This window comes from Pinus tabuliformis, chromosome 8 (genome assembly GCF_031772625.1).
Source record: "Pinus tabuliformis cultivar Carrire ecotype Pingquan chromosome 8, CPIR1, whole genome shotgun sequence".
Lineage (NCBI taxonomy): Eukaryota > Viridiplantae > Streptophyta > Pinopsida > Pinales > Pinaceae > Pinus > Pinus tabuliformis.
In genome coordinates this window covers 391,570,441-391,596,367 of record NC_142294.1, presented here as the reverse complement: position 1 = coordinate 391,596,367, position 25,927 = coordinate 391,570,441, and the positions used below count along the sequence as shown (strand labels likewise).

Sequence of the window (25,927 nt, the reverse complement as noted above, 5' to 3'; positions counted from 1 at the left end):
CTTCTGGAGCCAACCATCTTGCGAGGAAATAGAGTCCAAGTAAAGGATGGGAAACTGTTGATAAATGATTCGATTTTCTTATATGCAAATGCAAAACCGAGAGCTATGTGAAATGCAGGGACTAGATTAATTTTAGTTAAATGAGGGCCTAAAATATGAATTATTCTGACCTATGTTGTTTAACTTAAGGCTCAGAAAAATGATGACCATAATGCGAAAACAATACTTATACTAGCGATGTAAAATGTAAAATCTACACAACTAATCTTCTATTGTTCCTGTTGCCCCTTGGATGCGAGGGTTGCATTCTCTTCCTCCTCCTTGGGCTTCGACCCGCTGCTACTGCTCCCGTCAAGTTTACACCTGACCAAGTCCCTCAGCTCCTCTTGCTTAAGAGATGCCCACATCTCATCCCAGTTTGGCAAAGTCGCCCTACCCAGGATGCTCTAGACAAAGACTTGTCACTCCTCAGATACTGAATTCAGGGCCAGTCTTACCATCTCGGAACCTTGAGGTGTTGACCCCACAACTGCTAATTCATCTCAGGTCTCTTGAAGCTTCATGAGGAACGGATCAATGCATTCCCCCTTCTCCATCTGTGTAGATCTCATACTTTGCTCCAAGTACATCTTCTATTGCTCGGAAGATCCCTGATATAGCGTCGACAAAGCATCCCCAATCTCCTTGGCAGTATTTCTGCCAGTTATGTGACAGATTATATGATCCTTCACTCCGTCGAGCATCATTCTTTTTGTCTTCGCCATTTCTCCCTTGTACTTGTTGAGTTGATCTGGATCTGTGGGCTCAGCTACCACGCTGTCGACATAGACTTTGAGAAAATGCTCATCCAGAAGGCATGACATCCTTGCCTTCCAGATCACATAGTTGGATGCCCCATCCAACTTATCCTGATCTCTCAGTCCACTGGCTGCCATCTCTACCAAACAAAAATGTCGAATAGCCTCCTCTCTCCTCTGCATAGCACTGGACTGGCCTACGCACTCCCTTCTAGAGCTTGTAGATATGCCCCTCTACAGCTGCTCAGCTAGTGAGAATTTGGACTCCTTGGTTGGAAGTCCTCTGAGTAAGAATTCCCTCAACTGTGTCTCTCTCTTCCCTTTGACGTTTCTCTGCCCAGCAACTGCCTACAAAAAATTGCCTCCCACCAGGAAAACCCCTCTTCGTTGAAGCTTCTATTGCATTGTTGCCTCTGCCGTTGACAGATTTCGATCTAGAAATCTTACCTCTCTGTCAACTCACTCAGAGAGATTTACCATGAAAGTCTAGCCATCCTGGCCTGGACTGCGCAAACCCTCAAGGGATTCTAATTGTTGCCTATGCAGCACTTCGACTTCCCTTCTTCCTTCGGCGCTAGATCTTTCGGCTTTTCTCTTCTTGCTTCACCTGCAACTCTAATAACATGTGAAAATTCCTAAAACCGACATCACCTACTGCCGCACCTGATTAAGTTTCTCCTACTTGTTAATTTCTGAATCAAGTTACTTACTGTTTTCTACAGTAAATATCGAAACTAATACACTGCAACCTACACCATCCAAATTTATAAGAAGAAACAAGAAACTGAACAAGAAATAGATACAACAGAATGACATTGTTATTTTTGGACAAATGTCCCCAAAAAAACCCAATGTGAGAAAACCGGTGTAGCAGTTCTGAGGGTTTTATTACTATGCAGTAGTAAATTTTGAGTACAATTCGTTGGATGCCCAACTGGCTATCCAACACAGAGAGAAACTAGACAAAACAAATAGTGAGATAATCTCACCCTGTCACTAGAAGAATCTGACCCTAATCTCGTTAGAAAGAAGCTCTGCATCAGCCTCTACACAGAACTCGTCAACCCTACGTAGTTTCTGCGTCACCCCTACTGAGGATTGCGCTGCTCTTCTTCTGGATCCTCTGCTGCCCAGAAATTTCGATTTCCAGTCTCTCAATCTCACACCCCGGTTCTCGGCTTGTGAAACTCAATTTCCTCAATAGGAATTCGATCTCCCTCTAGGCTTTGCACAATCACTGCATCAGCTTTGTGTGGACTATCGTCAGCCTCTCTCTGCCTTGTGCTCCCGGCCCAGAAAAACTTCCCTCTTCCGAATACTATCTCTGCCCCACTGCAAAAATCTCACTTCGAATTTCTCTCCGGCAGCTGCTCTACTTCAGAAATTCGATCTTCTGAACTCTCTCTGTGTTTGTTCTCCAAGTTCCCATCAAGCCTTCTCTTATAATCCTCTAGTTGATCAATCGACGGCCCAGATTAGATCCTAATCAATGGCTAGGATCACATTGACTTGATCTTCGTCTTCTTCTAAAAGTTTCAACGACAGTTTAGATTAATACCCATTAATTATTTTAATTTCCTAAGTTTAGACTTAGGGTCCCATTCAAAATAATTAATTATTTTAATAAAACTGTCTCCGGGTGTAATTTCCCAAAACGATTTCTGGGTATTGGAGAATGCATGTGTCTAAGCCTCCTTACAAATTTTGAGACTTAGAGCACATACGATGCTACCAGGAATCAACATTTGCACCAGTCAGCGCTTAGGGGCTTGAAGCTACTTGGAGATATGCTGCTCGTATCTCTAAATATCCTCCAATTCCAAATGTCAAATTCAGAAAAGTTTTGGAAAAAATTTTGTTTAAAAAGTTGTTAAAATTTTTAAAGGAATTTTTAGGAAAAATTTAGGAACAATTAGTGGGGAAATTTTGGTGAAGGAGGGAAGGCCGAGAATGGAGGAGAGGAGAGGTCGTAAGGCTGAAAGGGAAGGTCAAGAATGAGAGAGGAAGGCTGAGAATGGAGGAGAGGGGAGGCGTAAGGCTGAAAGGGAAGGCCAAGAATGAGAGAGGGAGGTCGAGAATGGAGGAGGTTGAGAGTAGGTGAGGGGGGAAATTGAGAGGAAGGGGCTGCGAGGAAAGAGAGATGAGGGCGGAGGGTGAAAGGGAGAAGGGCCAAGGGTGAGGGAATGAGCAGGCCAAGAAGGGAGAGGGAGAAGAGGGGATGGAGGGAGAGAAGGCAAACCTAGGAAGAAGGAGGGGCCAAAAGAGGAGGAGGCCGAGAATGAAGAAGGGAGGCTGATAATGAAAGGGAGTCCAAGAAGGAGGCTAGAGGTGGCCAGTGCAGGCCCTCAAGGCCCTAAACAATTCGCCCACGATCTTCTTGCAATTTCTCTTCAACCTGCAAACAAAATGGAGATGCCCTTCATGGCTTAGATCTCTCTTTGGAATCCACAAAAATCATTTGCAATCTTCAGATCTGTTCCAACAAAAATAAAAGATAAAAACCCCAAAGCATGTATATACAAAAATATGAAATACCCAAAACCCCAATGAATTAAAAATTTGATATTTACAAATTTACAATAATATTCTACAGATCTAGCAGATCTGCAGATCAAAGCTCTCTATTAGCCAGATTTACACAATTTTGCACAAATTTATAAATATGCCTCCACAAGCCATATGCCTGTTCATACAATATTTCTTGACACCTCTCCATGTGGAGTCTCTAGCCTCTATATAGACCTCATACATACAATACCATGGGTCATTACCATGGTTCCCTCATACCATCGAACTAATACCATGGGGCCATTACATTATTACTAACTACTTGTGGTCCCTTACATGATATGGGTTAACCACCTTATTTATTACTATGGCCCATCCCATTATTACATTATTATCTTGGGTACCTCCCTTTGTACCCCATATTATCCCCCCTAGGTATATAACATTCCACCCCCCTTAGCATGTTTCATCCCCGGAACATGGGAAGAACACAAATAATAAGATCTACTCAAAAGAGTAGTCCACTGGTACCATGCACGTGCATCTAGCCATCCAAGAGAAAGGTGAACCCTCGATCTCGCTGGTGCCTTACTCGCTTGAGATGGAAGTTGACTGTGGCAGCTCTTCTGTGTTGATGTGTAGTAGGTGGATCTTCGCTCCTCGCTATTTGTCATGCAGGGGTTGTTGTCCTTGTGGCTAATCGGTTGCCATGTTGTTGGTTGTTTTCTTGCGGGATGATGTGGGTGATGATATGTTGAAGTTTTAACCCACGATGTCTTTTTCTTTAATTCACCCTGACTTTTATCTGGTGCATGTTGGGTGGTGCTTGTTGTGGTGTTTTATCTTCCAATATTACTTCAACCACTGAGCCCTCATCTGATGTATCAGCACCTGTAACCTTTTTTGCTTCAGCCTCTATTTGTGTTTGATTGTCGATCATCAACTGCTCATCATCTGATATGTCAGTCCCTGGAACATCTTCTGTGTCAACCTCTGTGGACTCTACCTCAATGTTGCACGAAGCGGGAGCGAAGCGGAAGCGCGAAGCGGAAGCGCGGAGCGCGGAAGCGTCATTTTCCAAAAATCTAGGAAGCGAAGCGTCCGCGGAAGCGTCTGCTATATATATATATATATATTTTTATATTTTTTTGCATTTATACTCAAAACAAACATCCCAAATACCAAATTAATTGTAGAAGACATGAAAACATGCATATTTTTGCATAAATCAAGATAGATATAGCATCCATGATTCCAAAACTTTGTTCTATTAATATGGCGCTATTATTCCAAAAACTTTGTTCTAGAATCTGGATCATAAATTTAAATGGTATTATATACTTTGCAACATGTTACTCACTTCTTCTCCATTTAAAATATTAAAAATGATTATGTTTTGACATGATAATAAATAAAGAATTATTAAATATATTCATAATTTATTTATGTAATATAATAAATAAATAATTGTTAAATATATTTATTTTTGTACTCGAATATATATATATATATATATATATATATATATATATATATATAAAATAAAAAATTTATTATATATATAGATATATCATAAAAATTTATTTATTTTATTACTTTCAAAAGCATTAAGATTATATGAAAATATAAATATAATCGTGATATATTGTTTTTCCACGTATTAAAAGGCCCTAAGCTCTACAGTCTTATGAAAAGGCCCTAAGCTCTACGTAATTGGGCCACGCGTAATTTCTTTCCCACGTCCCATTAACGAAACGAAAATATGAATTATACCCCAAGGGCTTTCAGGCACCAGAGAAACGGGTTCTGAGACCGTTCAGAAATTGAATGTTCAATGGCAAATATATCATTGGACGCCATTGAAATATTGTTTTGCCGCGTCAAACTGAACCTCTACAGCATAACCTTCAGATAACACTTGATACTTGATCTAGTACATCATCAGAAACAGAATATCGCTTGTCACAAAGATAGACCATAACAACAATTACACCTTCGAGTTACAGGGGGCAAAAAGGAAATATAATCTGTTTGAAATTGTAATCCGTTCTATTCCCACGGAGAATATCACGACTGCGTATTAATAAAAGCAGCACCATTGAAAGCACACTTTAAACATCAACTAAAGGACGGATCCGAATGTATATTGCCCCTCCCTACTTATGAATGGCTAATAACAGAAATTACGCCCGGAATCGTTTTTTTTGCCAGGATCCGCGCCACCTAAAAATGAGAATCGCGCTTCCAGCAAGGATTCCGGGACGCTTCGCTCCGAACCGCGATTCTGGGTTTGGATCCGGCGGGGGGGGGGCGATTCCTGCAACCCTGCTCTACCTGTTTATTGATGGAAATATCCTGTAATGTAATTTTTTTCTTTTTATACCAGAGCTTCAGGAATTTCTTCTACACATTAATATTGATAGTACCCACTGATTCCATCCAAAGATATTCCAAAACAACATCCATATTATCCATCTCTAAAGTATAAAAATCACCATGCAACACATACTTATCCATAGAAATCTTCAAATCCTTATACACTTGAACATCCTCATCATCCACCTCTGTGTGTTCAATGTGTTTTGCTGGAACTTGCAATTTTTTTGCCAAATTAACATTGATAAAATTATGCTTGCAACTAGGATTTATAGAAACAATGATCTTCTCCTTCTAAATCAATCCATGAACCTGCAATAAGGAGATACCAGCAAAAAATAACCCTTTAGGTTTCTTGGTTTCCTTCTTTCCTGTAAGAATAAAATCTTTGCTAGGTTGTGTCTGTCTGTGTGAGCTTATCCACAAGATTAGATTTACGGTCAATGTGGTCCCAAGTTAAGGGCCTTCCATAGCAACGTTAATGCCCTTGCCACTAGTGCCATACTCAGCTGAGTCTCATCATCATAGACGTAATTCAATTTGAAATATTTCTCCATTTGTGCTAGCCATTTGACTGGATGAGAGCCATCAAATTTATACAATTCCCTCAAACTCTGATCTAGGCCCGCCATCACAAAAAACCTGGCGAAAATTTAAAATGTCACAGTTTAGTCAATATTGCTCAGAATCCCTATTATGACCTGTTTTTGGAAATGGAACAACCATTCTACATCTGCCCATGTGATAGAAATCCCGATCCAGGCACTGGAATTTTAGATCTGCGCTGCAACTCTCCCGTCGTCATCAAAATTTCTGCAAAAAAGCGCTGATTTTAAATCAGCGATATCTCCCTCATCCGGACTCCAATTCGACTATTTTTTTTTTGAAATTGGGTATTTTTTCACCAAGAATCCAGATCTGCAATTAGATTTTGCAGATCTTGCACTAGGACGTCCAGATCTGCGCCGCAAACTCGCTGCCCCGAAAAATTGTCTGCAACCCCACTGATTTTTAAATCAGCGATATCTCCTTCATCCGGACTCCGATTCGACCGATTTTTTTTTTGAAATCGGGTATTTTTTCACATAGAATCCAGATCTGCAATTAGATTTTGCAGATCTTGCACCAACACGTACAGATCTGATCTGCAAACTCGCCGCCCCTGAAATCCTGCAAAAAAAAAAAAAAAAATTCTCCACTTTTGCCCAAGAAAGTGCTCTGATACCACTTGTTATAGCTCTGATACCACTTGTTATAGATCTAATATGAAAATATATGAAAATGATACCAATATACCCAATAACTGCAAATAATAACCGAATAACAAGATCTGAATAGATCATAGAAATGCTTCACTTTATTGATCAAAACCCTTAAGGTAGGGCAACACCATACATTCACTCCTTAAGGAAGGAGAACACTCCACAAGCCATATGCTTATTCATACAATAATCCTTGACATCCCTCCATGTGGAATCTCTAGCCTCTATATAGGCCTCATACATACAATACCATGGATCATTACCATGGTTCCCTCATACCATCGAACTAATACCATGGGCCCATTACATTATTACTAACAACTTGTGGTCCCTTACATGATACGGGTTAACCACCTTATTTATTACTATGGCCCATCCCATTATTACATTATTCCCTTGGGTACCTCCCTTTGTACTCCATATTATCCCCCCTAGGTATATAACATGCTAATTCTATCAAATCAAAATGACATTTTAAAAACCCAAAAATCTGTGCAAAATACTTGTTACAGATCAATCCTCAAAGGCTATTATCCACCAAATACAAATAAAAACAGCAGAGTATTAAGAACAATATTACGACATAAATCTGAAAGAGGAACACCACAGTCTGAAACCCCAAGTCTTTGTATTTTATTAACTATAAAAAAGTTACAAGAGTTTTCTTAGAGAAAGTACACGATTTAGAAATCGGATCCAAAAAATGGAGAGAGGCCTCTCATTTATAGAAAAAATCTCCAACGGTTAGTTGGTTTGATCCCCGTCAAAGCAATCTCAACCGTTGATGAAGATGAGATGATCTTTTAATCATCACCATTGAAATAAAGTTACTTTTTGAGGAAATTCGAATTTCACTTTTAATTTCTTTTTAATTAACACAGAATTATTATTTTGAGTTAATTGTCTCAAAAAGTTGACTTTGACTTAACTACTATGGCCCAACGTTCCAAAATATCATGAAATTTTCAATATTCGCTTAGTCGTGGACCTCCAAAAATTAAAAACTTTAAAACCCACGAATTTTAAATGTTGGAGGATTTAATTTTTCCTAAGACCTAAATTAATTAAATTTTTGGCTTTAGCATTTTAATTTATTTTAGCCAGAAAATTTAATTAATTGACTCATGAGGGGATTATTAATTTTTTCAACCCTCTAATACTTTAGCATTATAGCTAAAATATTATTTACATGAAATATTACATTCCTAACCAATGAAGGGGAAACATCCATTCGTTATAGACCCTCAACATTTACCCATTTGTGCAACACAAAATATGATCTAGTAGACTAAGTGACTTGTAATAAAATAATCTAACCAAATAGTTGGAATTATTCCCAAATCACTTTTACAGAGACTCGATAAATAACACTATGACTCATTTAAAATCCTGACGACAAAATCCACCCTAGCTTTGGGGTGAGGTTGGAGGGAAAAACTCTGCCGATCATTCGTGTTTAGAAACACACATGAATCGGCGAGACAAAAAACCTCCTATGATAGAAATCATCATCAAAAAGTTAAACTCACCTAGGTTGTTACATACATTTATCTTACTAGGATCATTTACATCACAAAATGCAGAATGGATTTACAAAACTCCAGTGTACATATGGCTGATAATGATGAATCTGTGGATCATCTGAGTGCTCAAACATGATTGAAATCCATTCGCCAAAAAAAGTACAATTATGGAGTAGTTGACATGTGGTTAACAAGTACCATATGTTAGATGATTTAATTTTGACCAGTAGTGGACCTCTTATTCTCCATTGTAAGAGGGAGTTAATAGCATTAGTAGGGCCCTAGGGTTGAATATTAAGCTTTCCCACTCATAAATTATTGTTTTCAAGCAAAATTATGGGGGGACGCCTAGCCCTTTCTGAGGGGGGGCGAAGCACCCTTTTTGGGGAGGCGCATCCACCACACTAGGGAAACGTCCCCCTATGTCTCTCCAACAGGGGGCCATAGGGAAATGTTTCCCTAGATGTCCCCCCGTCCCAAGTGTGTGGGGTGCATGAGGTGTGTGCAACCCACCATGGGGGGCGCGTCCTCGTGGAACATTGGTTATATGTAAAGGACTTGTTTTTTATAGTTGCAAAGAAGACATGGCAAATAATTTCAAGATGAAGGACATCAGCTTCATGCATTACTTCTTGGGGTTGGAGGTTTGGCAAAAGGACCATGGGATATTTTCAATGTGTAGGGTAAGTATGCAATTTAGGTACTAAATAGATTTCAAATGGGGGATTGCAAACCTATGGCCACACCCACGATCACCAATCTAAATGAGGAGACAACTTCAGATTCAAGGTTAGTGGATCCTAAGATGTACTGGCAGCAAATAGGTTCCTTGATGTATTTGATCAACACAAGGCTAGATATATGTTTTGCAGTGAACACCTTGAGTCAGTTCATGGTGGAGTCAAGGCAAGAGCATTCGGTAGCAGAAAAACAGGTGCTAAGGTAATTAAATAACACAGTGGAGTATGGTATGAGGTATCTTAGATGCTTAAGTGAAGTTGCAGGGTTACTTAAACTCAGATTGGAAAGGCGGTATACAAGACACAAAGACCACCTCAGGTTGTTGCTTCAGCTTGAGCAAAATGACAATATCAAGGTTTAGAAAAAAGAAAACTTCGAAGACAAATGGCTTGGGAGAAACAGAATACATGGTAGCTAGTACTACTAGTCGTGAGGCCATCTGGCTTTGCAAATTACTTTTAGGATTGTTTGATTAAGGGTTGGAGCCTACAGTCATTTACTTTTATAATCAAAGTTGTATCAAACTCAATGAGAATCTAGTGTTTCATGCATATTAATATCAAATATCTCCTCATATGAGACAAGGTTTGGAAGGGAGCAGTGAAGCTCCAACATATTCCCACAGACCAGCAAGTAGTCGATATTCTGACCAATCCCCTGGCAGAAGGGAAGTTTGAGTCATTCAAAGGAAACTTGGATTAGTGTAGAATTCCTTCCACGCTAAGAGGGAGTGTTGAGAATTATAGCTTGGACAAAAAATTCTGAACATGTTCAATGTGAACATGTGAGAAGTACTTCGATATTTTTTAAGAAAGAAAAATAATATATTCTCAACAAATGGCCTAGGAGAAACAGAATGCATGGTAGCTAGTACTACTAGTCGTGAGGCCATCTGTCTTTGCAAATTACTTTTAGCATTGTCTGATTAGGGGTTGGAGCCTACAGCCATTTACTGTTATAATCAGAGTTGTATCAAACTCGATGAGAATCCAGTGTTTCATGCATATTAATATCAAATATCTCCTCATATGAGACAAGGTTTGGAAGGAGCAGTGGAGCTCCAACATATTCCCACAGATCAGCAAGTAGTTGATATTACGAACAATCCCCTGGCATAAGGGAAGTTTGAGGCATTCAAAGGAAAACTTGGATTAGTGTAGAATTCCTTCCACGCTAAGAGGGAGCGTTGAAAATTATAGCTTGGGCAAAAAATTCTGCACATGTTCAATGTGAACATGTGAGAAGTACTCAGATATTTTTGAAGAAAGAAAAATAATATATTCAAAATGTGATTATATTTTCAGAAAAACAATTCTATTTTGTAATTCACTTTAGTGAAAAAGTGAAAGTCATATATTTATTATTTAGCAACTGAGTCCTATACAACCATGGATTATATTCCAAAAGAGAAAGTCCTATAATTGCCAAGGTAGAGGCTTTCTCACACATTTGAGCAAGTTAAGCAATAGAGAGGGGGAGAGAACAAGCAGCAAGGAAAGTCATTTCCAGCAGCAAGCAGAAAACCACTTGCTGTTTTTTCCAGCAGCTGTACCTCTCAAATAACTTGTAAAAGCTCAAGTTCAAGGTGATTTTTGATAACCATGCAGTGCTGTTTTTTGGGCAGTGTGTGAAGGTTTCGTTGTAAATTTTTTGAAGGCATGAAAAGCCGATTTGCAGGAATAATTACCTCTCTCAGTGTAAAATTAATTTTAATGCTTCTGCTATTTAATTTCTAGCTATTGTGTGATTGATGCTATGGTATGAGATTTAATTTCAGTGTTAATTATATTCAGCAGAATATTAGTCACCTAGGGCATGGAGTTCTAACAAATATGTGCCCTAGAGTGAGGGAGCACTTCCAGTAGGTGTTATCAATCAAATGATGAAACAATAATTCAAAATAATATGCCATTAACTTTGGGATTTCATGCCAATTATGCAAAGCTACGCATGCACTACAACAAGGAGCAATACATAACTATAATACTTAGCAAAACCTTTAGTTGATGGGAATCTCTTCCAGGAAGGTGCTAGGGGTTAATCAAGCATGCACTGTGCTGAGCTACAGCACCATGAAGGAATCCATGAACAATGTGCATTGAAAACCACAAAAATATGACTTCTAAGCCATTATCCTCCAAGCACAGGAAGCTTGGGTAAGGTCTTAATGTAATAATCATCATGCTATATGAGGGGCAATAGGGAGATTCTCTGAGAGACAAGTTGGATATGTCTAGTAGAAAAATATTTCAGCAATAGTTTTATCTAAAAATGTAGATTTTCCCTAATAAAATGCCACATTTTGTTAGACACCTCAAGAAAACTCATAATTAAAGCCCAACAGTCACTTAAATTTTCTAATTAGTTCACAGAATAGAATCTAAACTAGGCAAACATTCAACTATAAAAACTAATCAACCTGGATATCATTCTTTTGTAGAAGATCTCGTCGAACCTGAAGACACCTGCCAGCAACAACAAGTTCATTTTCAATTGAAGAAAAATAAAGAATCAAACATAAAGCATAGATACAACATATAAAGATGGGCACCAATGAAAAAGATCAGGAAAGACAACATAGTTCTAGAAACGTTATTGATACGATAGGAATAACCTATAATATCTTAAATAGCACATGTATTAATTTAAATTAAAAAAATAAAAAAAAACTTGCCTCTCTAAAAGTTCTTGTGCCTCATTCAAGTTCCCAAGTGCTTGAACAGTGATTGCCAACTGCTCTGCAGCAGCTACAGTATTCAATGAATCCCAACCCTACAGGAAAAAAATAGAAACACCACAAAGTTGTATTCCTCGGCTGTGCATAGAAACATCATGCAAATGGTTTTGTTCAATCTAAAATACCTAGAGAATTATTCCAAAATCAACAAAGGATATTAACAAAAAGAAAGAGCTTCCGACATCAAATTCTAGGCATGCAAAGATAACCAAATAATAAACAAAAATATTTTTCTTTTCACTAGAACATAAACTATGTCATTCTAATGACAAAAGAACAAAAAAGCAAAGCCAAAAGTTTTATTACAAATTATCGTCAAAACAAAGATACATGCTTCAGTGACCCACACATTATGTAAACAACCTACAATTGTGGCAAAAAAGTTACTCTTAACGAATCTAATAAATACATTAGTCATTTATGTTTTCTGCTAAAGAATGAAAAACAAGGGCCTTACCAGATAGGTGTTGGAAATACTGGGGGGGATGAATCAGTATTCCTTAGCAATTAGCACTTTTAAATCTTTTCAGAGCATTAATTAATCTTCAATTATTATTAATGTTTATGCAGTAATAACAATAAATAAAAGAACACAGTAGACACAAGAATTTTAGGTGGAAAACCCCCTCCAAGTCAAAAACCATTGACTTGTAATAAATTCGTTAATCTTCAGCCCCAACTGAAATGAAAGCAACAACTTCCTAGAATTCTAGAAAAGCATTCTTCACTGACTCCCACTGGAAGGATGCCCCAATGCCCTGGTTTCTTCAGTAGTCAACTGAATGTATGCCCCGACATCCTAAGACCCACCTACCACCCTAAAGAGTTCACAGGCTCCAACCTGTAGACGACTTCATGCACCAACCTAGCACCTCCCTGCCACCCTATAATGACTGAAATGAGACAAGACTGTGGATTCTCGTACCAGGGACAACAATCCACGATACAATATCATTTACAATGATTTTGACCGAACACCCAATCACACTATAACCTGCAACCCAACCATGACATCATCCCAACAGAGACTCCTATACCTCCCAATAATGTCTTTTCGACTCTAGGCAGATTGACTCTTTTACAATAATGACTCTTCCAATGATGACACTTTTACAAATGACTCTTTTATAACTTTACAATGATGACTCTTGGCCTTGACACTTTGTTGACGCTGCTAGACTCGCCAACATGTCAAGGGGATCTCCCCGGTAAGAAGTCCCAATTAGACCTCAAACCATTTGGTGTAGGAGTCCTAGCAGTGGGTCGTAAGGTAATGCCTTGACTGCGATGTCGCACAGAGGCAAGTAGAATAACTCTGTCAGCAACAAGGATGTGATTGATGCAGTGAGTCAAAGAAGGTGTATGACAGGTTCCAACACTTCGAAGGGGTAGGAGGTGAAGGTGAGTTCTAGGTTGAAAGGGATCAGTCCCAACTCGGCTAAGAACACACAACACAAAGGACATGCACAGCTTCCGGCGGAGCAATCCACTCGGATGCGGCAGTCACATCATACAAGGAAAGATAACACGTACAGCACTCACGGATCAGTCCGAGACGAGTGCGACGGTTGTTATGACAAGGTTCAATTGAAAGATCTGTCTGATGTCCAGCAAAGCAGTCGACAGGGACGGTGACCGCATTAACAACAAGATTCATATAATTGCATGTGAATCAGTTCATACACAAGTACGTAAGTTAAACAACATATATCATTAAAGAAACCGGAGCAGTCCAACTACAATAACATATGCATGAAAATGTGTTGGCCCTTATTATATAAAGAAGTGTAAGTCACAATCATACAATACATCCATGTAAACCTGCTAACCCCAACAATGGAATATTACAGCCACATCCACCTGCTCCCCAAAGAGATGTACTAGCTCCGTGCAGTGGAGAAGCCAAGGTGCGTTACAATATTGTCCAAGTCTTCTTCAAGATAGTTTTAGTAGAAGCTTAGCTGACGAAAAGCCCTTACAATGAGTTATGACTCTGAGGGACTATTTATAGCAAAGGGTGGGGTGACTCTTGACATTCCCCTTTGTCACAGTTCAACTACCCTCATGACTCTTCACCTACTCTATGATTGTTACATCCAACCATTGACATTTGACTTACACTTGACATGACTCGACATTACAATGCACATCTACTCATGTGAGACAACATGGCTTGAGCAAGCCTTGCAAGACATAACTGACACTCGGTCCACTGTGATGAGACCAACTCTTTGACATGCTTGTGATGGTGAAGTTGGTGAGTTGATGCCAAGCTTGGTGATCCGTGATGGTGTGCATGCCCCTCATCGTGACATCTTGCCGAAGCGAACTCTTGCCTCCGTTACAACAGGTGCATTGGTTTGGCCCTGTTGACCACTACTGGTCAACTACCCATGCAGTACACCCCCTTTTCTTGGCAGAAAGGGGTAGCACCTGATCGACATGTCCGTGCCATCCCGCAGTCATCAACAGCTTGATCGATTTATGTTGTAAACCCAGTCTGCATGTATGAATTGTAAATAATCTTAGCAGATCTGAGTCATGTATGTAAATTGCCTAGGTGGACCTAACTTTCTAATGATAATCTACGTCCCGGAAGGTTTTTCGTCTCACCGATCTACGATCGGCAGAGTTTTCCTTCAACCTGACCCCAAAGCCGGGATGCATTTTGTTATTAGAACTTTAGGAGAATCCTAGTGTGTTAATCTGCTAGATTATAGTTGTGTCGCAGAACTGGGTGGTTTATGAGGGTCTATGTTAAAGTGGGTTTGTCCCCTTAAGTTGTAAGTTGTAAAAGTCATGATGTAATGTGTCTTGAGGGTTGAAAAATGTTTTAGTCCCCTCATGAGTCCTAAGTCCTAGGTCCTAGGTGATGTTTCCAAAGGCTTAGTTCGATGATCCATTTAAGAAAAATAATAAAATAAATAAAAATTAAAAATTAAAAAATGAAATAAATAAAAAATTTATAAAAAAAAAAAATTAAAAAATAAAGCAAAAACCCTAAATAATAAAATAATAATATTTTTTGTGAATGCATGCAAAATATCATTTTTTAATAAATCGACGGATGAGATTAAGAGATGTCTTGATCCTCATCGACGGTCGAGATCATTTCGACATGGATCACTCGAACTAGCCGTTGGGATCATTTCCTTTAAATAGGGTGCTAGGGGTCATTTCAGATCATCCGATCTGTGAGTCTTGTACTGAAAAAGCTCTCTTGTAATCTGGTTTCTGGTTAATAAAAGAAGACTTTGGGGTCCAAATCTTGCTGGTGTTACTCTCTGGAAGTGCTGTGAGATGTTTAATTTTCTGCATATTTCATTTTTCAGCCATTAATAATAGCTTCTTTTTTTTTAGAGTATTGTGAGCACAGGTATCTTGTTCACTTGCTAGGGTTTGAGTGTTGTTAGGGTTTCTGAAGTAATGGCAGGTATCTCCATTACTTTCTGAGATCTAGCAGCATTCTTGCTCTCTTTACTGATGGTTGCTTGAGCTGTGCAGAAAAAACCTTTATTGGAGAATATTTGTGGGCGTTTGGGGAAGTTCTAGGCTGAACCAGCCGACTCCCACAGGCTCTTCTTTGCAGAGCCCAGCTGATTTTGGCCCTAGGTTAATCATTTAAAGTTTATTTCCTATTTTGCATGAGAGATTTTATTTCTGTTTACAGCAGAATTCAAGTTTTCTGATATTTCGAAAACGTCACTGCAATTATTGTTAAATCTGGCTATCCTAGAGCTGTAAATTTTGTGATTCTAGGTTAATTTTGAAGGGTTTTACTTTAAAATTTTCCATATATCTGCGGGCTTTTATTTTTCTATCTTGCAGGTTACAGATAAGAGCTGGAAAAAGAAAATTTTGCAGGGTTCCTATCTCAGTCATTTAAGGGTTTCAGATATAAATTATTTTTCAGAGCCGCAGTCACAAAATACATTTTCCATCCAAGTTTTCTGCATGGTTGCTGAAGGCCCTCAACTGACCAGCAATATTCAGCCACCATTGAAGATACGTTTTACTATTCAAAACCCATGATCGCAAAACTATAGCCAAAAGAGCAATTTCGGGCCTTCATCTTTTTTCAAATCCTTGCCGAGTGCAGGAGGCTACGTGTTTCAAGACAGTGGCATAAGCAAACGCCAGGTAAATCGAAACATTTCAACGCAGCATCCTCAGGTATCGAAACCCAAAGGCAGGTAAAAAGGCGGTGGCATGCGGCTCGAAATCACCTTCATTGCTCCTGGCAAAGCGCTTCAGATATCGGCTGCTTGAAACCTTTCCTGCGTGAGATATTCCGCTCCAGGTAAGAGAACTGTGGCGCCTGGCTGCTGTCAAAACCTTGCAAACAGCGTGAGAAACGTGAATCTTTCACCCCTGCGTCTTCAGCCGTTGGCTATCAAACTGAAAAGGTGACATCTAATTTAATCTGCAAAACCCGTCAATTTCGTGAAGATTTTTCTCAGCCTACCGTATTCCTATTTTCCTAAAGACATTTGCGTGGGCATCGAGCTTTATTCACGCCGGTAACAGGTAAGTTTCGCACTGTTGCCATTTCCGCTGTCTTCGCATATATTTGCAAACTTAAATCGATTTCTTTTTCCAATCGCCGTCGATTTCTCTCATTTACTCATCGGTTTTTCTCTCAGGGCTATGTTGCTGTCGTTGTGATCGCTCGATTTTTTTTTATTTTTACGTGGTTGGATCTTTCGTTCGAAACTGCAGCTCGAACCCTTGCTTTACGGCATACGTTTATTTATTTTTTTTAATTTTAGGATATCAGTTTTCAGATAAAATTTTCGACCTTTCATTTGTTTAACGTAGGTTTTTTACTTTTGCTTGTTTTAGCTTTATAAAGAGTTAAAATAAAAAAAAGGGGAAATGCGATTTGGCTCATTAAATTTCATTTTTTATTTTTATTTTTGATTTACGTTATGTGTATATATATATATATTAACTTTTAGATTTAAATTTTAAATTCTGAATTTTGTTTTAGTCTAGTTTAGTTTTAGGTTCTTTTGTTTAGTTTTAAAATTTTATTTTGTTTTATATATATAAAAAAAAAAAAAAAAATTAAAAAAAATATAAAAAAAAAAAAAAAAAATTGTGGAAATTTTATTTTTGCCAGATCCAGTTGTTTTCAGGAAATTATCATTTTGAAACTCAAAGTTACTGATGTGGAATAAATGTTCATTATCTGTACATGAATGATCATTTAAAGATTCACTGCATATAGGTGATCTCTGGTGGTTGCTTAAGGCATTTACTCTTTTAAGGTTGCTGAGCTTATTGAGCCTTTATGGTTATATTATATCTGACAAAAGTTAAGTTCTTTCATGATAAATGATTGCTTCTCATGGTTTATATTCCTGCAGCATCTCATAATTAATCGATTAAAAAATTTACTCCATAAGGCACTGGTCTTTTAGCTTCCAAATCCATCTAGTGCTTATCATATCGTGTCTCCCAACCAACTGGTCGACAGTTGGTCTTCGTCATTTTATAGGGTCTACCCCCCTTAGCCGCGGGAGACAGGCTTAAACGGAGGGATCGGGGATCAGAGTGACAGCCCCCGGTCTGAGCGTTGTCGTGTCAATCTGCACGACAACAGGCCCCTTCATCCAACTCGTTTGTTAACATGCACATGGTCTTCTTGGGTACGGTTGAACCAGCAACACACTGATGCATAGTGCCTATGCTGAACTTCAAGTGTGTGTTGGTGGTCATGCTCATCAACTTGCCAAAGTACATCTTCAGCCCCAGTTGGACTTGCTTCTTGTCTTCGTCTTAATGAGCGTGTTGAATGGGTTGGATTGCATGCGTGTGCTCAACAACATGCATGCTATTGAATCTCTTGCAGGCGATCAACAACACTGCTCACCAAAGCTCTGTGTCAGCTATTGGGATGGATTGTTAACTTGTACGGGCGCAGTTTCATCCGTGGATGCATGTTGCACCCACTGCTGTCCCTGTTCCTGTTGTAACTCATCGTCTGTCTGTACAGCTTCATGTTCTTCCTCAGTTGTTGCTTCAGCACATGCAACTCCTTCTTTGTTCCATCTTCTGCCTTCGCGCGATCTTCATGTCGCGTCATCACTTCATAGCCTGAATCTCCAAAGTTGCTTTCATTATCAGTGGATCTGCTTGATCTTGCAACTTTGTTCCGCCTCTGTGTTGTTAACAACCTTCCTCTTGCATTCGCTCCGTTCACTGCATTCGGTATGCTGCCTTCAGCTGCTATTCATGATGTTGCTCGCTATGATGCTGATGTTTGATGTCCTTGTCTACGAACAACTTGATGTCTTCGTGAGTAGGCAAGCTCATAGACACTTGATCGACTGCATCCCCAAGCGTGCTCTGAACGGTGTCCTTGTCTCTGCTCTCTGGAAACCATTGTACTTGTACTACTAAGAGGTAGATGAACACTTGCGATACCTGGAGACATGGCAACACTCATAGCAAGCAATCTGTCAGTCGAAAACCAAAATGAACATGAAAACTGACTTGCAACATACTTGGGTGAATGATCATGAAGGTTGCACAATTTCGGCTGGGAGGTCGGGAGACCGACTGCCAACACTGCTCAAGGCACAGTCTGGGCTACTGGGAGACTAGCTCACTGCTGGAACTGCGCAATGCACAGTCCGGTCTGGCTGCTAACTGCTAGGATTGCGCAATGCGCAATTCCAGCTAGGAAGGACAGTTGGCCTAGGGACAGATCTGCGGAATTTCTTGGGCCAAGCAGCCACTGTCCTCCAGAAATGTGCAAAACAGTCTTCGAGGCTAGTGCCCGGCAAGAATGCGCAAATCTGGAGAGGAAGGTGAGCCTTCCTTTCCCAGATTGCGCAATGCAGCCTTGGTGAAGGCAAAACCCAGGCCAAGGTTGGCTCGACTTGCCGACAGGCGACTGAAAGCAAGTCAGTGAATGCATGGCGACACTAAGTGACAGCAGAAGTGATTGACAGTGCATGCAAAACATGAATGAAAGATTCAACAAACAAATCAACATAAATGTGGGTGAGGCAGTTCGTCGGTTGGGCGAACGTCCGTGCAAAACAGTTTCATGCATGCGATAGCAGTGAGATAGTAACGAAAACCGAAACAGAGCTAGGACAAGCTAGTATATATGTAAACGACAGCAAGCGTTCAAAGAAATCAAGCAAACAGTACCCTTAAGCGAAAACAGAAAAAATGACAGAAATGCAACACAAGGCATGGGAAGCAGGCTTACCCCAAAACAGTTGAGCTCAAAGTGCCGACTGCTCCTAGATGTGATGTGGAATGTTAGAGTTGCAAGGTTGATGTGAGGAATGAGCTCTACAGCGTCCGGTTGATGAGTTTTGATAACATCAAGGTTGTGATGCGCATGCCACGAATCTAGGGGAAGCGACACTTGGTGGGAGGTTTCGGAATTGCTCCTTGCATGTAACCTCCAACTGCTAAACATAGATCCCTGAAACAAGGGATGCCTTTGCATGTTGCCTTGGGAGAAGTAGCCCATGCATGCAAGTCTGTTTTGCTCAGTCCTGGAGGGAACCGGTCAACTCAGCTGCACATGCAAGAGACTGCTCGACTACTGGAGAAAAATGTGCATTTATGGCTAGAAGCTAGCTGGTTGCCCAAGAGATTTGCGCAATTTCTGGGCAGAGCAGCTGACTGCTGCCCAGATTTGCGCAAATCCTGGGGTGCACAGCCTGCTGCTGGGAAAATTTGCGCACATCTTGCTGGGAGGGTTGGCTGGCAGGATTGCGCAATCTGGAGCCCAACGGGCTATCAAAGAGGATTGTGCAATTCCTGGAGGGAAGGCTGGTTGCCCTCCAGAAATGCGCAATTTTCAAAGGGAAGCTGCTTAGCCTGCAGCTAGACCAAGTCCGAGTGAACAACCTATCAGGGGAATGGATCAACTGTGATCAACAGGCTGTCTTTGTGCGAGGAAAACACTTGAACCTTGAGTACTTGACAAAGCAAGACAAAGTGTTGTGTAAGGTTGGTAGGGAGGCTCCAAAACAGACTAAGGCAAAATTTTGGAGGGCGGTTGTAGCTGCTAAAACACACTTCTTCACAATATCCGGATGGTTATGTCTTCAAAGGATGTCCCGCTGTAATGCTTCCTTTGATTTGATAATTCTGCTCTTGAATTCTTGCTTGAAGTTGTACTTGAATCTTCTTTTACCTACATGCAAAATTTGCCCGACGAAACCAATCCCAAAACAAAACAAAATACCCTTCAACTTACCTCTGCCTGCAAAACACATGTAAGTGCATAGTAATGAATAAATACAAATTAAAATTACAATGCATACCTGAAGTGTGCTTATCACTTTTGTTGTTGACTTGTTGCAACAGTAGACAAAGACTCCCACTCTTGATATAGCCCTGGACTCTATGCAAGACTATATCCAAAACTGACCTAAAGATATATACAAAAAAACTGATGATAGACCCTAGACTTGCGATGGATCAAGTTCTAAGTACAACAACAGAGACCATTCTATCAACTATGACAAGACAAGTAACATGAACTTACAACATCATATAGATTTAGCAGACTTCGTGTAGCACCAAGAATATGTAGCATCAAATGTGTAGTATCAAGAATAGGACATCCGAAATGTGGTATCAAAACTAACTATGACATATAGAGACATAGAGATAAACATATGTTAGAGATGATACTCGTATTTCAAATGTAAACACTAATCATACATACCTTGTTGTAGGAGACTTACACTTGACTGTTGATGTGTGGTCCTTACTGCAGTGATGCTTGAATGCATGATTTTTCTTGCCTTCTAGGAGCTCAATATTGAATCTGTTGTATCTATGTAATTTCGAATCTCCAGGGTCAAAAATTTCATCCTGTGGTAGCCTTCTGAGTCTTCTTTCCAACCCCACAGCTCTGATCAAGATTGGATTCTTCAAGAAAGGTTTATGCCCAATCTCCCAGGATGACCTGATTATAGACTGATTGAGTAGAGTGAACTTGTATGAAGTGCCACGTGTCATTGTTGCGACCTTCGGCCCCGAAAACGCTACTCAACAAACTGCAGTCTGTCCTCTTTTTGTGACTATTTACAAAATTTGAATCCAATGTTCAGAGAGAAAGTTATGACAATTTTCCCAATGTCACCTGCTTGACATGGAATTTGGGAGCCTATAAAAACCCTAACTTCCTCAGATCATATCTCCGAAAATATAGCGAACCAAGATCTGAAATTCGGTCACGAGGTTCATCAAGATTTCGGCTCAAATGGGTTTTAATTTCAACTTTTGAAGCTTCACAAAAAAAAAGTTATAGCGAAAATGCCACGATGACCTGTTTGAAGCCACAAAATCCCTACTAGAGGAGGATATGAGGGTCATTATTTATATGAATGTCTTGAATTGAGAGGGTCCTCAACAAATGAACGTTGGAGGGATTTTAGGAGCAAAAAAAATTTATTAATTATTGACAATTCAATGACCACAACCAATTATGAGTGCCATGCCACAACCCCATAGGGTTTTAGCCCACTAACTGGGGTTACTAACTTCAAACATGAATATCTCTCAAACCGTGAAGAATTACTTGGTGTGCCATAAATCAACGGAAACATCTCAACGAGTAGAATCCATCTAGAAGAAACTTGACTCAGAATAGAGCAAGTTGTCAAGTCAAAATGCCCATGCAATATCGGGGTAACCCCTAGTGCCCCTTGGGTTGACATCAATGACAACCACTGATCAATAATAGGAAGATATGCCCAAATTCAATTTCAATTTCTCCTAGCCCCAAGGACTGAAGTAGCTTCAATGGAAGGTTCCAAAAAAATTGAAGGAAGACAATTCTACAAGTAAATCCTAGAGGACAGCAAGAAATCTAGCACAGCCTCAAAGGGTAGTCTCCAAGGGAAAGGAAAATGGTATGAGAACCAAAATGCAAGTAGGTTCCCTCACCTATCCTTGGAATCTCCTGGGAACCAAAAGCCTCCCTATTAAGACGTATGATCTAAACTCGATCCACATGACAACAATTTGGCTATCAGTTAAAGTTCTATGAGGATTGGCTGCAAAAAACATAGTAGTGTAATGAGTTAGCTCAACAAATTATATCCAACTTTCCCTTGCAATCTTTGCTAGGTTATTGCCAAAGGTACCTGTGGCTTTGTTAAAACAAGTGATTTGTCAGTGTATCTCCAGTTGATCACTCTCCATAGGGATCATGCGATCAATGCAGGCAATCAATCGATCTCTAACCTCCCCACCCAAAGCTCCTACATCTAGAGATTTATAATGATACCTTGGGTTCACAACATATCCAGCTGCATGTATAGGGCGATGGAGTTGATTGCTCCATCTTTCATCAATGATTGCCCAAATGGGCCCATACTTAGCCACTCTATCCTTGTATGATGTCTTTATTTGCTCCTTTGCTTGACTCGTAGCCTCATAAATGACGCCCATAGCCAATCTTTGCCCATCCACCAACCGCAACACCTTAACCTATGGCTCAGCAACCTTCACAATCTATGTTGCCTTTTTCCAAAATATTTCTTCACTAACTTTCTTTTTCAAATATTTGTCATCTTGTTTGTGAGACCACTGGCTTTCATTCCATTCATCACTAGAAAACATCTTTTGCAAGTTTCTATGTTGGGAAAGCATAGATTGCAATGTCAAAAATGAGTTGCAAATCTAGTGATGGCAGGCCTAATAATATCTGTTAAAATTGGCAACTAGGGCCAAACTCCATGTGGGTCACCTTATTTATGGCAGCTGATATTTTTCTTGGATTCCTCTCTCTAAGAGATGTAGGGTTGATCTAATGATCATCCGAATTCGATGTGTATTCATGGAGATATGAATTTATTTGTATTCTTGACAATTTATCAAGGTCGGCCAGGAAGCAAAAATAGTGTTTTACACCTCCAGCTTATCCTCAACGTGGCATATAAAAGGAGTCCTTGTGGCATAAACTCACTCATCTCATCTCACATTCTTCTCTCTCTCTCCTACGCATTAGAGGAGCATATCTCTCTCACACGTGTGGCTAAAAGGAGGACGCAGATTCTAGTTAGGGCAGCGTTGACTTGGGTTGACCGAGTTGCAGGTGGGCAGATTGGATAGCATTGACCAGCGTGGAGGCTTATTTGACTACGGATTGGGTTGGGCAGCCTCTCCTAGGCAGCCCGCATTTCGGGACAGCTTCCTTGACCTGTTTTGACCACACTTTGACCAGCGTTCACTGTCAAAGGTTGACCGCAGATCTGTCCCAACATTGACTGCAGTTTCACTGATCATTTCAGACTGTTTTGGGCTGCCTATTCTTGCTATTGGAGGCCGAGTTGACTGAGGTTGACTTGAGGTCAAATCTGACCTGTTTGACCAGCCTTGACTTTGCTAGTTAGGGTTTTGCTGTTGCTGTCATAAAATTACAGATTTGTATAATTGTACTATCTCTCTCTCTCCTGAATTATTGAAGAATATAAGAAGAATTGATCAAGGGTTTCCCTGCATTGGGGTTTGTCCCTGGCTGGTGCCACATCTTGTGCCCTCTTATCTTGGCTTGTCTTCTGTTGTTTACATTTATGTTCTATCTGCATTTTACTATCATGCTTATGTGATTGCTATCTCGAAATTGATATTGGGTTAATAAGAAAATTTGAAGTAAATTGCTAAGCATAGAACATACCATAAATTAACATCGTATCAGAGCTGAGGTGAAGACAAAGCCCAAGCAAGAGTGAAAGAGCAATCACCGAAGACAGTTGGAAAGGACAAAAGGCTCAATGGGTTCCTCATCCCACATCCCGGCCAAAGACAAACTCCATGAGAAGTCTGACTATCACGGATGGAAGATGTCTCTTGATCTGACATTGGAAGAACAAGAAGTGTTGGACTATGTGAGGGGTAAAATCCCGGAGCCTCCACCAAATGCACTCACTGCTACAAAGAACAAGTACACTAAGGTTGAAGTCAAAGAGAAGAAGATTATCTGAGATTCAATTGACAAGAGTCTGGTGGCCTACATTTCTAAGTTGAACACCTCCAAGGAGATCTACGACGGATTGGTAAGCTTGTTTAAGGTTAGTGATGCAAATCAAGTTTTGTTCCTCAAAAATAATTTGAAGGATATTAAGAAGGGAAGGACGAGGATATTCAATCCTACTTCCTAAGGATCACTGAGATCAAGAATGATCTTCTATCGATTAGAGAAGTCATTCCTGACAGGGAACTAACTATCACTACCCTTGGAGGGCTCCCATCCGAATGGTATATATTTAGAACCACTATTCTCAATAATGATCGAATTTCGGGGTTTGAAGAATTGATGTCGAGATGCATTCAAGAAGAGACAAGGATGGCGAAGCAAGAAATGCCTTCAAACAAAGGCAACCCCACTGCCTTCTCCTCTCATGCCAAAAGGAGAAATAATTATGGGTCTAAAGGTCATTTCAAAGGAAAGCCCGAATCAAAGGGTGGAAGGAAGGGAAGATGCTTTGTTTGCAATAAATTTGACCACTATACAAGGGAGTGTCCAAATAGAAAGGACACATCACATGATAATGATCACAATCACTCCAGGGGCAACTTCAACAACAACAATCAAAGGAATGGCAGGTTCAATGGCAAGGAAAGAGGAATGCGGAAAATCAAGGAAATGGTCAACCCTTCAAGAAAGCAAGGAACTCCAGGTATGAATCAAATGTTGTTAACAATAAGCACGATGAGTGTTATCTTATATTGGTCCTCTCCACTACCTCTCCTCCGAACTTGTTGGGAAATTGGCTTATTGATAGTGGTTCTTCAAGGCACTTTACTGGTTACAAGGAAGCTCTCTCTAATTTGATACAGGAGACAAACTTGGAAATTATTCTTGGAGACAATGCCACCTATCCTGTAAAGGGTGTAGGGAATGTTACCCTTCAATTGAATCAGGGTAACATGATCCACTTGCAAGAAGTCTTATATGTACCTAATCTCAAAAAGAACCTCGTGTCCATTTCGGAAATGGAAGACAAAGGCTACAAGGTGGCATTCATCGATGGAAAGATACGTGTTTGGAAAAAAAAAATTAAAGATGCTTTTACTCTTGAGTTCCGGGTTGACTCTTTATATCAAGTTGGAGGAAGTCCATTGGGGGCCATTGTTGGGAAATTGGCTTATTGATAGTGGTTCTTCAAGGCACTTTACTGGTTACAAGGAAGCTCTCTCTAATTTGATACAGGAGACAAACTTGGAAATTATTCTTGGAGACAATGCCACCTATCCTGTAAAGGGTGTAGGGAATGTTACCCTTCAATTGAATCAGGGTAACATGATCCACTTGCAAGAAGTCTTATATGTACCTAATCTCAAAAAGAACCTCGTGTCCATTTCGGCAATGGAAGACAAAGGCTACAAGGTGGCATTCATCGATGGAAAGATACGTGTTTGGAAAAAAAAATTAAAGATGCTTTTACTCTTGAGTTCCGGGTTGACTCTTTATATCAAGTTGGAGGAAGTCCATTGGGGGCCATGTCTTGCGACACATCTCTTCAATCTGAACTATGGCACCAGAGGTTTGCCCACCTTCATTATAAGGCTCTACCCGATGTAAGACAGATGGTGACAGGGATGCTCGAGTTCAAAGTAGAGCATGAAGGCCTATGTCCGGGATGTGCCAAAGGAAAGCTTAAAAGGGGACCATTCTCCTCAAGTAATAGCAAGTCTACAAATATATCGCAGTTGGTCCACTCAGACATATCTTGTATGATGCACGTAAACTCTTTGGGAGGATATCTATATTATCACACTTTTACAAATGATTATTCTCGCAAGGCTTGGATCTACTTCTTGAAAAAGAAGGATGGAGTGTTCCCTGGGTCCGTCACTTCAAAGCCTTGATCGAAAATCAAACCGAGAAAAGAATCAAGATATTAAGGACTGATAATGGGACCGAGTATGAATCCAATGAATTCCATGACTTTTGCAAAGAAGATGGCATTAAGAGGGAGACCACAACACCAT

General features: G+C 40.0%; 1 protein-coding gene across 1 annotated transcript in view; it reads right to left on the bottom strand.

Annotated features, from left to right (window-relative positions):
- LOC149235739 (Tetratricopeptide repeat (TPR)-like superfamily protein) overlaps positions 1-25,927 on the bottom strand; it is a 448,879-nt gene that overhangs the window by 232,731 nt on the left and 190,221 nt on the right. The window contains exons 10-11 of the mRNA XM_089372185.1: positions 11,882-11,979; positions 11,627-11,672 (exon numbers count right to left, since the gene is read on the bottom strand). Coding sequence (XP_089228311.1) covers positions 11,627-11,672; positions 11,882-11,979 — 144 coding nt within the window. The remainder of the gene's footprint in view (positions 1-11,626; positions 11,673-11,881; positions 11,980-25,927) is intronic.